This window comes from Aphidius gifuensis, linkage group LG2, assembly GCF_014905175.1.
Source record: "Aphidius gifuensis isolate YNYX2018 linkage group LG2, ASM1490517v1, whole genome shotgun sequence".
NCBI lineage: Eukaryota > Metazoa > Arthropoda > Insecta > Hymenoptera > Braconidae > Aphidius > Aphidius gifuensis.
The window spans coordinates 15,993,729-16,013,319 of record NC_057789.1 but is presented as its reverse complement, the minus strand read 5'-3'; the positions used below and the strand labels follow the sequence as shown (position 1 = coordinate 16,013,319).

Below are 19,591 nucleotides of genomic sequence, written 5' to 3'. Positions count from 1 at the left end.
AAAAATTATATCTTTCTATCGAACAAATAGAAATGCGTTTTTATTAGAAAAAAATAAAAAATTAGAATATTAAAAAGAAACTGTACTTTTTGGTGTAAAAAATAACTTGTAAAACTTAAATGAGTGAGATACAGTTTGAGTCAATATTATTATAAGATATTAAAAACTTTAATTGTTAAAATTTTATAATTATAATTTGAAAATATTATTTAAGGTTTCTTGTGATAAAAAAATGGCGTATTAGTGCTATAAGTGTACGTTTAACACTCATATTATAACTAATTTTTTTTTTCATTCGCGATTTCAACATCATTTACTTGAGGGGCCAAAATTAACATTGAGTTGTTGTTTTGGATGTACAAACATCTATCACACTTATAGTGGATTCAGAAAGCATATTGAAAAATGTAAATTAAAACAAAATAATTCATTGTTAAAGACATTTAATGAAACTAAAAGAAATGATAATATTTTGGAAAATGATTTTGATAGTAATAGTGGTAAAGAATCAAGTAGTAGTAAACACAATAAAAGAGATATCGCAGACATTAAAATACAAACCAAAAATGATAAATTTCTTGATTTCGTTCAAAGTATGTATGTATTAGGGTTAGCTGATACTTCTATCAATTTTATTTTATCAAAAATGTCTGAAATTTTAGTACCCTTGTTAGATGATTTAGTATTAGCATCAGATTCTAATGAACGCTCAAAATTATCAAATAAATTTAAATTTGCTTTAGGAAATATAATGACTAGTTACAATCGAAATAAAATATTTCAAAGGCATATTGTTGAACCAGTTAAAAAAACTCATGGCATAAGAATGGATAAGAAATTCGATAAAGATACCAATACTTACGTGGAAGTACCGGTTACAAGTACTTTTTCATATGTTCCTTTATTAGATACACTTCAGTTTTTATTTCAAGATAAATTTCATCAACAATATTTGACTAAAAAATTTGCTGATAATAATTCTCAAATACAAAACGTATACAGAAGTTACAAAGATGGTAGTGTATTTAAAAATAATACATTTTTTCAAATAAATAAAATTTCGATTCATCTACAAATTTATTATGACGAGTTTGAGGTTTGCAACCCTTTGAGTCCAAAAGCAGGTATACACAAAATTGGTGCTTTTTATTTTTCCATTTTAAATTTACCTTCACACATGCTTTCAAAATTAGACAATATTCATTTACTTGCCCTCTGTTATGATTTTGATATTAAAAGTTTTGGTATAAATCCAGTTTTAAAAGTAATGGTTAATGATTTAAAAATTATAGAAAAAGATGGTATATTTATAAAAGGACTTAATTCTTTTGTCAAAGGTAGTTTGATATCTATAAGTTTTGATAATTTAGGAGGAGCGAAAATACTAGGTATGAATGAATCTTTCGTAGCCACGTATCCTTGTAGAATTTGTAAAATAACTATAAAAGAAGCTAGAAAAAGTGTTACATTAAATGAAAGTCTGTTGCGAACTAAATCAGAATTTATCTCATTATATAATCAGTTAGAATATTGTAATAATGATACATTTAATTTTTATGGTATAAAAAACAAAAATCTTTGGGTAGAGTTGAAATTTTATGATTTTGTTGATAGTTCAATTGTTGATATATTCCATGACTTTTTAGAGGGTATTTGTCACCGGGATATAAAATATGTACTTAAGTATTTGATCGAGATAGGTATTGTCGATCTGTCAAATTTAAATAATAAAATATCAACTTTTGATTATGGCTTACATAATAGATCTAACCATCCATGTCCAATAGATTTAAATAAAAACGCAAATTTAGTAGGTCAGCGTGGTGCTCAAATGTTTTGTTTGATAACTTATTTACCACTCCTTTTAACTGATGAAATAGCGAAATTGAATCATCAGGGTACAAAAAAATGGAGAGTTATTTTATTGTTAATAGAAATTATGAAAATTGTTTTTGCTCCAACAATAAGCTATGATATGTTAGATAGACTAACAGTTTTAATTAAAGATCATCAGAGTCTTATTATTAATGAATTTAATTCATCATTGATAATGAAAGATCATTTGATAACACATCTTCTAATGATTATAAATAAAATGGGACCATCAAGAATTCATTGGACAATGAGATACGGAAGTAAAAATGGATTTTTGAAAAGCTTCGTATACAAGTTGAAAAATTTCGAAAACATAGCACATACACTGGCTAATCGTCATCGAAAATGTATGCTACAATCATGGAATAATAGAAAACTATATTCTGAAGACGAACCACAAATTAACAATACAAAAATAATAAGTTTAAAGTCAAGTGAATTTTGTGATATTATTAACAAAACGTTAAATATAAATTCAAATAATTATATTTCTATCGGTAATAGTGTTGATATTCGAGGTGAACATTTGATAATACAAAAATTAATTTGTACATCAAATACTAATAGTTTTCCAACTTTCGGAAAAATCCTTATGATTTTTTCACATAATTTAAAGTTTTATATCATTTGTCAAAGTTGGAAGACAGAAGGTGTTTCACCATCATGCTTAGGATATATTGTAGAAAACACTTTTGAATTATGTATACATGAAGTTATCAATCTACTTCATACAAAAAGTTGGAATATAAACGAGTCTATAGATAAAAAATTAGTTATTGTAACAGATTATTTTTTGTAAATTTTGTAATTGATAAAATAATAATTGTATAAATATTCATATGTACAGAGTGAATCATTTCAATGTTGGGTTATATGAAAAATAATAAAATTTACGTATCAAAAAATATTATATAAATGAATAGACATTTATTTTTTTGCTTGTACAAAAAAAAAAAAAATTTAACAAAAAGTATTTGTAAAATTAACAAACAGCTGTTTGTAAATTTCATTTTACAAACAAAAATTTGTAAAATTAACAAACAGTTATTTGTAGACCTAATTTAAGAAATAAAATGTTTGTTAAATTAACAAACGTTTTGTTGGTGGACCTAAATTAACAAACTGAATTTGTTAATTTTACCAACTATTTTTTACTGTGTAGCATTTGAAACATTTCTGTCAGATTACTGTCATAGCCTTGGCTCCTGTAGATTTTATGATGAATTTTTTAAGCTTAATAAAATTTTTTTACAATAAATTGTTTTAAAGTTATTGGAGTTATAAACAATCACCGATTTGTTTTCAACATACTAATATTAAGACGCCACGCCCACTTTTTGAATGTTCGCATGCTCTACAACCATTCCGTTGATCGGTAAGCTAGTTTCCTTTTTGACCCATTCGTACTTGTTTGAATAATAAATATAAACACACAATATTTTTGACATATTTTTTTTTTTATTTTTTGATTTTTGTTGTATGAATACTTTATTGTAAAATATTGTTAAATATCATTAATGAAAAAATAAAATAAAATAATTATTTTTTCTTAATATAAAGAATGATTAAATACATTTTTATCGATGGTTTTTATATTATTTTATAATTTTTTTGAGGTTTGATTTTCATAGTAGATCATTATTTATAATTATCGAAGGAAAAAAAAATTATCTCAGAATAAAAAAAAATGAAATATAAATTAATAAATAAAAAATCAATAAATTCAATAAAAAAAGAGAATTTTATTTATTTTTTTTTAATTTAAATATGGTTTAAAATTATAAATGTAAATAACAACTTTTCTATTTTTTCGTATATCAATTTTACTTTTTTTATTTATTTATTAAATTTAAATTGAATTTGATCATTTCATAATTTTTTATTATAGTTAATGAAAAAAAATGAACTTAAAATCAAAATATTAGTGTGTCAGCCAGTTCGCCGGAGTTTACAAAATTTTTTATTTCCAACAGGAAACGCGTTCGTTACTAATTTTTTCTTATGAAATTATAAACAATTAATACTCAGATAAATTAATTATCAATTATAACAGTATTAACGACAATGATAGAAATGATCATTATTAGTATATAATTATTATTGCTGTATTATAAAATTGGCCAATTATATAATTTTTTTTTTTTGATAAACATTGACAGTTAATATTTTATTAACAATTTCAAGTGTGCGTTAGAAAATATTGCTTAAAAATAACAATATCCAAAACACGATTTTTTTGAATAGTACAAAATATACTAGCAACCTGTTGGACCGTACGACTCCAAAAAGTTTTGCAAAAATTCAAATATCTTTTGAAAAAGTACAAAACGTAAATGTCTCACTATAAAACTTTTTGAAGAATTAAAAATATAATGGGACTTTAATTTTCAAATCTACTTTGGAATTTTACAAACTATTTTGAAAAATCATTATATTGAGAAAATTACAATATTGTGATTGAAAATTTATAAACATAATGGAAATTTGATTTTTAAATCTATAGGAATTTTACAAAATATTTGGGAAAATCACAATAGTTAGTAAAAGTACAATATTTTTTTCGTAATTTTATGAAAATTTACCATATTTCGTAGTAAGATTACGAACTTTGAATTGTAATTCGACATCAAAATAGAAAATTTGGAGTTTCACCATGCAACGGTGTTGTAAAAGAATTGTAATTTTACCAATATTCTTAACAGAATACGAGTAATACTTACAACACAGAAGAATACAAAAATACCATTCGAATAATTATATGATTGGAAACAATTCGTTTAGCAATCGAATTTTTCGCGTATATATAATCATAACAAAAAAAAAACCTATTTTATTCTACAAAAAGAAGCGTCAAGTCCTTAAAATCTTTTAGCTGTTCCATTTTTTTTAATACAAAAAGATGTAGTATGATATCACAGCTTTTTGTAAAGTTTCAATTATAATAGATTTTTGTTTATACGTTGACGGATTGATTTATTATTATTCTATAATAATAAAACACGAATTAAAATTTTCTTTCTAAATATCTCGGATTTCTCTTTTGAAACAATATGAAAATATTTGCAAGTGGAAACATAGCTTAAAGCATAATTATTAACCGAACAACTTATGGCGCGCGCATTGCGATATTGAATACATACTAATGTAAATAAAGATTTTTTCACACCATCTACAATTATCTTACTTAATTTTATTTTAGAATGTTGTCAATTGCATCTGACTTGAAAGCCATATTGCTTTGATTTGATTTTGTTTTATAATGTTTGTCGAAGTGCCCTGAGTTTTTAAAGAAATTTCAACAAAAATGCAAACTTCTGAAATTGATTTTAAGTTTAAAAAAAAAGTATACGTCTAAAAAATCTGTTTTTTTTTTTATTAAAAAGTTTGATATCGATTTATGGGATGATTAGAAAACAAAAGATTTTCATCTGATCTCGACTTGTGCTAGTAATGTATTCGATAACCGTAAAACTAGCGGAGCCTCTTTTAATATCGGGGAGTTTCATTATATGAATATTTTGTGCTTTTTATGTGTTCATTGACTGCGAAAGAATGAATTTCCCTGCTCCCATACACACGAAGATAATTAGTTTTTGAAAAGTCGCTGCCAAGGTGACTTCACATTGACTTAACTACAGTTGTACAAACCATCCTATTTTATCTGACAATAGACTTTAAGGGATTACCATCACTAATCAAAAACGCAGATAGAGCCTTGGAATTTATTAAGTAGATTAATGAAATAATAATACATACGCTTAAATTTTTTGATAATTTTCTTGTAGCTAATTACTCAGTAATTAATTACTAAAGTAGGCTACTTTTTCGGAGGTTATACATAGGTTCTTATGGAGAGTCCGGTTTAGTTTTTAGAAACCTGGTTAGCCATTTTATGGAAAACGCAGATAGCTTTATCAAAAATCAAAGATAGATAGAGGAAACAATAAGGAAACTTTTGATATAAAAATTAATAGGGCTTTGAGACCTTTTTATTTTACAAAAAAAAAAAAAAATAAATTTTTGTCTTTATCTAAATACTTAAGGGAGTTCGAACGAAAAGAGTACAAACAAGAAATGTGACCTAGTGGGCCCCTTAATGCTACAGTAAAAATTTATAAAATTTTATGCGGCACCCTTCACTTTTTTCTGCGTAGACGGTCCTGTTTTCCACCAATACATGTGCGGTTGTGTGTATCTATATGCACACAAACGTATTTTGTTACCTCCACTCCTTCACTCTTTGACTTTTTTTTTTTTTTTTAAACAATGATTGTTTAACTTTCTAGCAGGTAACTTGAATTTTTTTTTTTTCTATAATTATTCTAAGATTTTAAAGTTTCATACAGATAGTTTTTTATTTAGGTGTGAATTTAAGAACACGGTAAAAATTTAATATATGTTGTTTTTTTTTAACATTTTTCGACTTTCCCGTAAACGTACACGTTAAAAGTTGTTGACTTTAAACATTAATAACTATTTTACTAGCAGGTATGGACTTCTGAAATTTTGGCATAAGATGGATAACTATTTCATAAACCTACTCTAAAAACTTAATAAAAAGTTAAATAGAATCGAGTGTTGTTCGAACTCCCTTAAGTGCAAGTGAGAAACAAGTTTTTCTCCTTCTTTTTTATCTCGTTCGCACTCATAGAAATATTATGTTTCTAAATGCCATCCGCAAAAGGTCTCTAGATATGCGTGGGTAACACCTTAAGGAAAAGTTGTAGAATTCAAAAAAAAAAAAAAAAGAAAAAAAATCGAAATAATTTAAAATTTCAGATGTGAACATAGTTTTTTTTAATAAATACAATATTTTTCTTCTTTACAAAAAAGTTGTTCTCATCAAATTAACACTTCTCGTTTGAAAAATTTTTCGATAAAAACAAAATTTTTTTCTTCTCATTTTAATATGACAATAGATTTTTTTTTTTTTAAATATGCCTCCAGTTTGTCAAACAGACATTAATATTAATGACACCGATTTTGATATATAAGTAGAATGTTTTATATGTGATACACCTGCACGATCATATTTGGAATATGTTATGGGCCACATCCAATACACGCCTGTGACAGATGTACCATAAAAGACAGGGTTAAAAACACAATGACTTTATTGGAAACGACAAGTCTGAAATTATATGAAGCATTATAATTCCACGGGAAATAGTTTCATGAATGAAAAACCTCCGAAGAAATAAAGAAACTTAAATTTCAGCAAACGCATGCTTATGATAAAATTATTATCAAAATACTAATATTAAAAGAGAAGATAGATAGGAATAATACGTAATCCGCAGTTATTGCATCAGCAAAATCATATTTAATGACAAAATTCTACTAATGTACTCTTGAAAAATTTGACGTATTTGATATTTGGTATAAATCATAAAAAAGATTCAAAATTCAAAAACGAAATCGTAAGGTTTTTTTTTTCTAATCAATCGATTCTTTGTCTTTAGATTCTTAGTACTCTTGAATGATCTATTATTTTTCCTTCAAAACTATTCGTTAGAAATAAAAATTAACTTATGAGCGTAATAGAATTTTGCAAGACGAATTTTTAGAGCTTACTATGAAGACTCCGAGTATATTTTTTGACTCATGATAGAATTATTGTAAAGTCTTCGTAATAGGAATAAAAAACGTAGATTCGAGAAAGCTATCACCTCTACGAAAAAAAATTGAACGAACAAATATTTATTGAATTGAAACGCCTTTAAACACTTTCATTAACCAACTACATATTTTAACCGATTTTGAATATTTTTAAAAATTTCAAACGGATTTCACTGCACTTTCTCACAATCGTAAACATCATTGATTTGAAACAATATCTAACATTGATAACAGACAAAAATATTTTTTTTTATATCATCATCGCTTCCCAAACATAGTAGAATCGAGTAAACATCAAGATGAGTTCTTTGGTTTATCATATACAGTAGTATTAATTTTTATCAATAATACTGCATATGTTATTAACATTGACGAATGTTTCAGTTACGAATAGTGGAGACATTTTTGGAAAATATTTTTGAAAATATCATATTGTTTTTTTTTTCACCACAAAATTGCTCACATTGAAATGCATTCTAAATTCAATTCCGTTAATGTTAGTTATCATTAATAAAATCGATAATTCAACGAACTTACCCCAAGTAAAAGTCCCATTTGTCGCATAGGCCGTCTTGCTTTTGGAAAAAATCTATGAGCAATGCTGACCAATGGATCATCATATCCGAAAACCAATTCTTGAGCTGTTACTGGAACAAAGGGCTTCTGGTCAATCCCACTAATGAACATTGAAAGACCAAGATTGACAATTCGAGGTAAACTTTTACTCTGCGATGATAAAGTCTAGAATCACACATTACAGACAATATGGAAATTATGAATTGACATTTGGAAAAAGAAGATATGAGGCAAGTAAATAATTCAAATTTATTTGCCCAGGTAAAAAATTACGCTTAGATCGACGTCAGACCGACGTAACTCCGACTTAACTATGTCAGCAATGTGTTGGACATTAATTATCTGTATTTTGACCCAGAGGAAAATTACGAAATAATTCCATCAAATAGATAATTATTTGATTTAATGATTTAAAAAAAAAGATCGAAAATTCAATTACTAATTGACTAAATTTACACATTTTCATTCTTGCAAATGAATATAATCTCGTTTACCCCCCCTGTCCAAAGTATAACCACTATACTAGCAGGTTCTTAGGAGTATATGTGTCTGTAATCTATCTGGATAGACACACACATACTACTACAGCAGAGAAACAAGGAACAGCACCATTTAAAATTATATGTCCACTGAATCCCTAGGAGAAAAAGGATCTATAACTGCTTTAATAATCCGTATTGTTAAGTAGAACAAATTGATAGTTGACTCAGCAATAATTGATGGATATATTGCCCGTTAAGGGATTTATATCGAGTAAGGAGTTGAGGGTAGTTAATTTAAATAATTAACACAATGATATTTTTCGTTTTTTACTGTTTAATTTTAATTATTATCATGTAAATTATTATTTAAATTTTATGTTATTATTTAATTTATTAATGAAATTAATTTAATTTTATTTTATTAAACTTGAAATTATTTAAGTTGATTTTTATAATAGCAAGTGACAAGAGAGAGCTCTGTAGTCTACGGGTTTGCAAAAGCAACTGATTTAGAAAAAAGGTCCAGGACGCTAACCAGCTTCTGGGCCTTAGTAATGAAAAATCTGGAAAATTCTAGAAGGCCAAACGACGCCTGTATAACCAAGCGTCGCTTGGACCCGACAAACTTCCAAATGTTTCAAATGTATTTTATGGTATTCCTCGAAAGACTGGGTGGTCTTCGAGGTCAGCGGCCTAATCCTCATTGTCCTCAAACTGCAACATTTTTCTAATGGCAAACGTTGTCAGTTTGAGGGATTAGTCGGCATCGGCTCGTGCCGTCAGAGGATTAGACTCGCTAGCTCAATGTGTTGTATGTTTTATATATTTTTTTTTTTATTTTAGTTTACAATTTCAAACTTATTTTTTCTCAAATAAAATTTATCTTTTTCTTTCTCTCTCTTCGCTTACTTACCTCTTTCCGACGGAACATACTCCCCCCGTTGAGAGAGTACACGATCAACTCAAATATTGTATTTAAAATTAAACTTATTTAACAGTTGATACATGATGATAAAAAAGTAATTTTATATTTGATAATTTGATATAATAATTATCAGTATAAGTGCGATGTGCTTATGCACCCATGGCATCGTCTTTTTGAGTGTACCCGATTCCGTAAAAGGCTCAGGGAAACCATGGTAAAACCTGGCCAGTACACTATCTTATATTCCTAATATATTAATTACAAACATATTATAATAAATTGAATTATGACAATCGATAGTTTAAAAATTGAAAATATAATCAAATTAAGATTGGTCATTTAGAAAAATTGAAAATATAATTTCTAATTATTAATTGAAAATGATCAAATCGAGACTCTAATTGATTGAATTATTGATTTATGATGTTAGCTCCGAATAACATGATTCTAGATTAAATAATTACCTAGCAATATGATTAATTGAATTTAGCATATTATACATTGAAATATCCTAATTATTATTATTAAAAAATTTTTTTTTTTAATTTTAATTTTTACTGGTTCCGATTCTTCCTGTAACAGATTACATAATAAGAGAAGACAACAAAAATTTAGTGGTTATTAGTCTGGAATTGGTGTGACGTCATTGAATGGCAGTGGGCACAGCAACGTGACTGATCGAGTGTAGACTCCAGTAGCTGTCTTCACTACTGCCGTTCTGACCACCTGGTCATCCCCTGGGTAGACATCGACCACTCGTCCGAGTGGCCAGCTGGTACAGGGAGCATTTTTATCAACGATGATAACAATTTCACCAACTTTGATATTAGCAGTGTCGTTGGCCCATTTGTGTCTTTTCTGTAACTCATGTAGATATTCAGTATGCCAACGAGCCCAAAAATGCTGTCGCATTTTTGTGATATGCTCCCAGGCTGATAATCTATTAGTAGGAGTCTCGGTGTAGTCTTGTTCCGGCAAGTTTCGAATGGGTTCACCGATTAGAATATGTGCAGGTGTGAGGACGTTAAGATCGTTAGGATCGGAAGACATCGGAGTGAGAGGTCTTGAATTTAAAACACCCTCTACCTCAGTAGTAAAAGTCGTAAATACTTCATAAGTGAACATTGATTCACCTATGACCCGTTTGAGATGATATTTAAATAATTTCACTGTGGATTCCCACAGTCCACCTTGATGTGGCGATAATGGTGGAATAAAATTCCAGGATATTCTTGGTGTGTGTAAGGACGCAAACTTATAAACCAGATGCTGATGCTCCTCAGAATTTAATAGTGCATATAATTTAATTGATTTTTAGCTCCGACAAAATTAGTACCGTTGTCTGAGTATATTTTAGCCGGTGTACCACGTCTCGCAATAAATCGACGCAACGCTCCTAAAAAACCTTCAGTCGTTAGGTCACTAACCACCTCTAGGTGCACTGCCTTGACAGACATGCATACAAAAACACAGACATATATTTTTACTCTGGTAGTGTTACGGAATTTTTTCTCTTTAATAAAAAAAGGGCCACAATAATCGACACCCACAATTTTAAAGACATTTCTTGCATTTACTCTATCTTCGGGTAAGTCAGCCATTTTGAATTTTTCTGCTTCAGCGACAAAGCGAAAACAAGTCATGCATTTCCGTATGACTTGACGTACTTGATTTCTTCCGTCAAGTACCCAGAAACGTTGACGCATTGCATTCAGAGTGGTCTGTATTCCTGAATGAAGTTGCCGAAGATGGATGTCTTTTATAATTAAATCGGTAAAATAATTTTTTGACGGTAATAAAATAGGATGCTTTTGATTATAAGTAATATTAGCTCGTTTCAGACGACCTCCTACACGAAGTAGGCCCTTGTCATCAAGAAAGGGACACATATTATTGAAACGTGATTTTTTATTTTGTATTTGAGAATTGCAAATTTTAATTTCCGTCTCAAAATGCACGCCTTGAATGAAAATTAAAAGATCGAGCTCTGCTTGAGCAACTTCTTGACTCGAGAGGAATAATTGTTGCGGTAAGACAGGTGATTCATTGGTCGCTCTTAAACGACGCCATTTAAGGGCCTGAATAAATCTTTTAACGTATGCATAAGTTCTCAATAATTTTTGATACGATGAACAATTCTTCATTAGAGTATTGATAATTGAAAAATGCGGTTCAGAAATCAAAAGACAGACATACTCTAACTTGGTTTTGTCGAGAATTTCAATTGGCTCAGGCCATTGAGATTCGGCTTCTGGTAGCCACGAGGGGCCGAAGCTCCATTGTTTATTTTCGACTAAAGCTTTAGGCAGCTGACCTCTCGATAGTGCATCAGCTGGATTGTCTTCAGATTTGACATGTCGCCAACAAGCTTTTCCAGAAAGCTCTTGAATATTTGCTACTAACTATATATCGTATATATTTAATAAATTAGGAGGAGTCTTCAACCAGTGTAAAACAATGGTGGAGTCGCACCAGAAGATTATTTTTGAAGGCACAAATTTAAATGAGCTGGAAGCTTCATTATACAATTGAGCCAATACCTGAGCTCCACAAAGCTCGAGACGAGGTATTGTTATTAATTTTAAGGGGGCTACTCTGGATTTAGCACAAAGTAGCCGACAATGCACTGACTGGTCTGGTAACGTGGCTCTCAAAAAAAGACATGCGCCGTAACCGATGTTACTGGCGTCACAAAAACCATGGACCTGAACGTCACAACATATGTCAGTCAAAATATGACGATCAAAGGAAATATTATTTAAATAATTCAATTCCTTGACAAAAGTCTGCCATAGTGTATATAGATGAATAGGGACTGATTCATCCCACTCAACCTTGGCCTGCCAGATGTCTTGCATAATCTTTTTTGCGTGCAAGACAACTGGTCCGACTAGGCCCAGTGGATCAAATATTTTGGCAATTTCTGATAGAATATTTCTTTTAGTAACCTTTTCCGGTATCTGAATGGAATTGACTGAGTATCGAATCACATCAGGTTTAGTTTCCCATGCGATTCCAAGGGTTTTTAATGTACAGTCTTTATCAAGTGAAAAATTGGAATTAATATTAACATTTGACAAATCTGACACAATTTTTGAGTCATTGGAGGCCCATTGACGAATATTAAATTGACCACATTTCAATAAACTGATTATTTCATCTCGGAGCTGACGCGTTTCTTCGAGCGTACTAGCACCAGTTAAAAGATCGTCCACATATAAATCATTTTTTAAAATATGAGCAGCCCGTGGAAAACGGTCTGACTCGTCATTTGCTAATTGATGAATGACACGAATGGCAAGGAAAGGAGACGACGTCACTCCGAAAGTGACTGTATTTAATTCGAAAATTTTTATTTGATCATCTACGCGCCAAAGTATTCTTTGGTACGCGCGGTCATCTTTATGCAATAAAATTTGGCGATACATTTTCTCAATGTCAGCAGTAATGACGTATCTGTGAGAACGAAATTTGAGCAGTTGATTGAAAATCGTGTCTTGAATGGTCGGGCCAGCCATCAATATGTCATTTAATGATTTATTATTGTTCGATTTTGCGGACGCATCGAAGACCACTCTAACCTTGGTGGTCGAGCTTGATGCCTTAATGACCGCATGATGTGGTAAAAAATAATTATGATCAGAGTCATCTGAGACAGGTGACATATGACCGAGATCAATATACTCCTGCATGACCTTATAATATTCGAATTTTAATTCTTTGTTGGATCGAAATTTATTTTCTAGGGTATGGAAGCGCCTATAGGCAGCTGACCTAGAATCGCCAAGAGTGTGATCACCCTTGATAAATGGTAACCTCACGATATATCTACCGCTAGGGTCCCGTGAAATATTATTAATAAAATGGTTCTCGCATAACATATCTTGTTCAGCCTTCGGTTTTTCAAAACTGATTTCTTCTAACCTCCAAAAGTCGGTTAATTGCTTCTCAAGCCGAGTTAGCTGACAAGATAGGGACTCAGGTTGATCTGTAGTCCTCGAGGTCCCTGCCACAATCCAACCTAATAAAGTTTTTTGTACACAAATTTGATAATTTTCAGTTGATAATTTATGTTGACCGACCGACATCAAAGATAGAGTCGGCTCGGCTCCTATCAACATATCTATTGGCTGTGGCATATAAAATTTAGGATCTGCTAATCTTATATTTTTTGGTATTTTTAAATTTGTGTCATGAAAAAATTCGGGGGGTGACATATTTACAATTTCTGGTATGGAGAAAAATGTAAGAGTTTGATGAAAGTCACTAGAGTGCGCATAAATTGTCAACTCTAACGTACCTTGTGTCATGGTTGTCATTGAATTTAGACCGTTGATAGGGATAGAGCATTTTTTCATCGGTAAATTCAAACGAGAGGCTAGCCTATGAGTAATAAAATTAGCGGTCGAGCAGGTGTCTAGAAGAGTTCGACAAAAGATGAATTTTTGTGAACTGCCCTTGGCTCTCACTACAGCACTAGTCAGCAGAGGAACAGCTGGCTTTAGTGATCGCGTCATTAGACATGTGCCCTGCTCGTTATGAATTTCTCCGGCTAGTCACTCTTTCTTTTTCTCTGCATTTTTGGACTTAGTCTCTCTGTTTGAAGAGACTGGAATATCTTCATGCAAATGTATGTTATGTTTTTTGTTACATAACCTGCAATTTTTTAGATAGCATTCACCTCTGTGATAGCGAAGACAAACTTCACATAGATTTTTTTACGATCTCACGTCTTTCCGGCACAGATAATTTTTTAAAATTTTCGCACGTGTATAGAGGGTGTTGCCGGTCGTTACAAATGACGCAATTATTGGACGTGCTGATTGCAAATGTCGAATGAGTATTAGTGTTATTTGGTTTATTTGTTGGTTTATTTGTTGGTTTATTATTAAAACGCCTCTTCTTAGACGGAGGCTGAACTTTTTTACTTGATTCGGTAATATCGGATTCTTTTCTCTTGAATTGCGCTAAACAAATTGCTTCGTTAGTCAAAAAATCACAGAGAGAATCCAGAGTGGGAAATGTGTCTCGTTCGAGTGTGTTGACCCACTTTTGACCAGTGGATCTATGCAACTTACACTCTAAAAGACCGATGAGCATTTCCGGACCAACATGTACGTTTAAAGCTTCGAGACATGTTACGTTAAGTCTTAATTGATCAACAAGATTGTTTAAACCTTCGGGAGATGCTTTATCTTGGGCGGGCAAATTAATCAACGATGCTATATGGCGCGAGATAATTATTCTTTTGACTTCATAAGCCCGTTCTAAAGTCGCCCAAGCCTTTTCGAAACTTGATTCGGCAATTGGGTAATTTGCAATTTTCTTTTTTGCCTCACCAATTATGGCATCATCAAGAAGACGGAATTTATCGATTTCGTCTAATTCTGTATGTGCTCTAATTATAGCTTGAAAGGCATTTTTAAATGACAACCAATTCTCAAATTCTCCATTGAACTTTGGGATCTGAGTTTGTGGTAATTTGATTTTGCTTTTCTTTTGAATGTTTTCTGGAGGAACGGAAGTTGCTTCGATTGATTGCGAAATTAATTCTACCTTAGTTGCTAACGTAAAGTATCGTTCAAGTATTATGTCATATTCGACTTGATGGTTTTCGTTATCCGGCTCCACGAACGTTGCCTCATCGTGGAGTATTTCGTATTCTTTGTATAATTCGGTAATTCGATTCATGCGTAATCGAATGTTTGTCTCTTCGATAGACTCGGTGTCCATTAAATTCCGGAGGGTCGTCATCTGAGTTTTCAAAGTTGCCCTTTTTTGGGCGATGGTCCTTATATTCACCATATTCGATTATTTTATTGACAATACGATAACGGACGTCAAAAATCAACGCACTCAACTCGATACAATTTCAAATATATTTTATCAATTGCTCGATATTAAATTTGATTAATAAAATTTAAATTGTTTTTTATTAGAATTTATTACGATACTTTATTAATTGTGTTTCTTTAATTTTTTGTACAATCGTTAGACATTTAACTTACGTAAAAGGCAACTAAGTTTAACTGTAAACGATTGATCAATTAATTTAGTTTTTTAAAACGGATAGCAAAATTGTAATTCTATCGAAGGATTGAATGCGATGATGTTCCGAGCGCCAGTATCGATCGTATCAATAATCGATTGCTCGATTATCGATTAATTATTTATGATCTCTCGATTATCGATTGATCACGGTTATTCGTCGATGTTTTTTTGAATTCTTTAATAATTTATTTATTTTTTAATTCTTCGATTATGTTCGATTTTCAATTACGTAATTGTTACTATTTGGTTATTTTAATTATTCGATTATTTAATTGTTCAATTGATCATTCACTTATTATTTATTAATTTTATAATTTGATTGATAATTCAATTATTTAATTGGATTATCTGACATTTAATTTTTTTTTTTTTTTAAATATTTAATTTTTTAATCAATAATTGTTGACTTTAATTTTTTTTTTAATTTATTCGATTTTTACTAAACAAATGATCAACTGAGCACTTCGATAATTGTAATAATTTCAGGCTGTAATCATCAAATTGATTATAGCGGTTATTTAAAAAACATCTCAAACGTATTAATTCGATTATTTAATAACTAATTGATTATCTGGGGTTATCGCACATATATTCTAATCGATAAAAATTCAAAAGACTTGCCGTTTGTTGATCCTTGATTCGAGCTGGTAGAACTTGACCGTCTGCAGGTTTGCTGACTCAATGACCTCTGGCTGGATGGATCACGTTGTTGTTTATCTTTTTAATTATTTTTTTTACACAAATATAATTACTGAAAATTATATTATTCAATTATGATTTATGCACAAATGTTTATGTGTGAATTTTATAATAATGTTTCATAGTTATGTTTAACACAAATATAATTATTAAGTTATATTGATCACTTTTTATTTTTATTTATTTTATCTAAATTGTTCTTTAGATTTATTGTTCATTACTTATAATAGTTGACAACAATTATCTATCACTTGAGATTTGTGCGTAGTTGCGTTTATGCGCACGTATACATTGAGTGTATATGTGTCTATGCACACGTATATGTTGAGTGTATACGCGTCAGTGCATATATGCATGTATGTGTCTGTATATACGTATGTATAATTCAAGTTTTGATAATCGTTTGTGGCACTTGTCACTTGTCTTAATGTTTATAATGAATATATTATATATATTTTAATTGTTAGTTTAATATTATTTGCGCAAAAATGAAATGCTGTCACTTTAACTTTGATTAATTTATATTGTTTGAATATAATTGTTCAAATTGTTTATAGTATAATAAATATATTTTGTATATATATTTATTATGAGTGTATAAGTTACACAAATGTACGCACTTGTCACTCGGTTAAATTAAATTACTTCACTTAATTTGTATATTTATTTTTTGTTTTTTGATAAATATATTATTTTATTTAATTTATTTAATCTAAATGTCCCTGGTTTCGGCACCAAAAAATGATGGATATATTGCCCGTTAAGGGATTTATATCGAGTAAGGAGTTGAGGGTAGTTAATTTAAATAATTAACACAATGATATTTTTCGTTTTTTACTGTTTAATTTTAATTATTATCATGTAAATTATTATTTAAATTTTATGTTATTATTTAATTTATTAATGAAATTAATTTAATTTTATTTTATTAAACTTGAAATTATTTAAGTTGATTTTTATAATAGCAAGTGACAAGAGAGAGCTCTGTAGTCTACGGGTTTGCAAAAGCAACTGATTTAGAAAAAAGGTCCAGGACGCTAACCAGCTTCTGGGCCTTAGTAATGAAAAATCTGGAAAATTCTAGAAGGCCAAACGACGCCTGTATAACCAAGCGTCGCTTGGACCCGACAAACTTCCAAATGTTTCAAATGTATTTTATGGTATTCCTCGAAAGACTGGGTGGTCTTCGAGGTCAGCGGCCTAATCCTCATTGTCCTCAAACTGCAACATTTTTCTAATGGCAAACGTTGTCAGTTTGAGGGATTAGTCGGCATCGGCTCGTGCCGTCAGAGGATTAGACTCGCTAGCTCAATGTGTTGTATGTTTTATATATTTTTTTTTTATTTTAGTTTACAATTTCAAACTTATTTTTTCTCAAATAAAATTTATCTTTTTCTTTCTCTCTCTCTTCTCGCTTACCTCTCTTTCCGACGGAACAATAATTGATAGAAATTCTTCCAACTACAAGCGTTAATATGTGTTCTGTATATTCTGTCTATTCCTAGGTGTTGAAGTTTCCAGTTTTGATATCAATTATCTAAAAAAAAAATGAGCACGAAAATTCTGGAAAATTCATCGGAATAGATGATTTTTCCGGCTTTCATTTGCAACCAAAAAATCGAAAATTGAATAACGGGAAATATATTCAACTCTCAACCGTAAGTTGGGAATATTATTTCAAGCTAGCTACCTCCAATTTTTTTCAAACAAATGATAACATTCAAAAATTGTCAAAATAATCGCAAGCAAAGCCGGGTTAATCAGCTAGTATAGTTATATATATTCGTGGATGCCCTATTTTTTACATTAATTCGTTTCTACCCGGGTTTGAACCTACGATTTCCTAATTACTAAGCCTGTACTCTAACGCGAGACCATTTTTACAAGTTGAAAAAATTTAAAATTTTGTTCACATAAGCTACGAGGTGATCTATACAAATATAATTTATTTAAAAAATTTGTTGGAGTATGGTAAAAGTACGACATCTAGGTACAATACATTATAGTATAGTCAACCTAGATATATGCATTGCGCATGCTCTGTCACACGTCTTGTTAATCAAAATATATATAAATATATATAAATTTTCTGAAATTGTAGATAAACTGAAAGAAATTGGTATTCAGATAAACGAGGAACTGTTAACTATCATGCTATTGATGAGTCTCCCGGACAGCTTTGCCAATTTTAAGACTGCAATTGAATCACATGAAAAATTACCGACTCTTGAGAGCATAAAAATAAAAATTACAGATGAAAGTGATGCACGAGAAAGTTCAACAAGTACAAGTGAATCAGGTGCAATGATAGCATCTCAAAATTACAATAATAATAATTTTAAGAAACAAAAGTACAATAATACTGAAAATAAATATTCACATGAAAAAGGTAAACAACATTCATTCAATAAAAATAAAACAAATTATTTCAAATATAAATGTAGTTATTGTGGAACCAAAGGACACAAAAATATTGATTGTTATAAAAGACAAGATTTTCAAAAACAAAATAATGATTCAGCACAAACTGCTGAAGAAACTGGATTGTTGATTAACACACAAAACATGTTAAAATTAAATAATAAAAATAAATTTGATATATGGTGTTTAGATAGCGGTGCTACTTCACACGTGTGGAAATGAAAATAAATTTCATGAATTGAATAATTGTTTTACAACACTGAATTTAGCAAATAATGCTACGACCAGTGTTAGATCAAAAGGCATTGTGAAGGTCAAACTAAATAACAAATCAAATGAAGTGTTTAGACTTGATATTACTCTGTTTGTACCAGATCTAAGAACTGGACTATTATCTGTGAGTAAAATTACAGAAAAGGGTTTTAATGTCACTTTTTCAAAAGAATATGCAATTGTTTCTGATAAAATGGGTAATGAGAAATTCACTGCAACAAAGATAAATGGACTTTATTACATTGTTGAGAATGTTGATCAAGCAAAATATATAAAAGGAAATAATCACGAGATTAACTTTGTTGCTGAACAAAATCAACATGAAAAAATATATTAAACAATTTAAGCAATAAATCAATTGTTATATGGCACAAGAAATTAGGCCATTTGAATTTTGCTGTATTAAAAAAGTTGTTGAAAGATAAAAATATAAAATTTATCAATGAACCAAATAATTATACATGTGAAACATGTCTAAAAGGCAAATTCACAAGCACTCCATTTCCTAAATCATCAAACAAACATACTAAAATACTTGAAATTATTCACAGTGACATATGTGGACCAATGCCAGTAACTTCAAAAGATGGCATGAAGTATTTTATAACTTTTGTTGATGATTGTTCAAGGATGTGCTGGATAAAATTATTGAAATCAAAAGCTGATGCTT

At 29.9% G+C, this 19,591-nt stretch overlaps 1 protein-coding gene across 8 annotated transcripts in view; it reads right to left on the bottom strand.

Annotated features, from left to right (window-relative positions):
* The window catches only part of LOC122849204 (scavenger receptor class B member 1), a 192,162-nt gene that overhangs the window by 59,170 nt on the left and 113,401 nt on the right, over positions 1 to 19,591 (bottom strand). For all 8 annotated transcript variants that reach the window (XM_044147835.1, XM_044147833.1, XM_044147830.1 and 5 more), the window contains one exon: positions 8,032 to 8,235. In XM_044147835.1, coding sequence (XP_044003770.1) covers positions 8,032 to 8,235 — 204 coding nt within the window. The remainder of the gene's footprint in view (positions 1 to 8,031; positions 8,236 to 19,591) is intronic.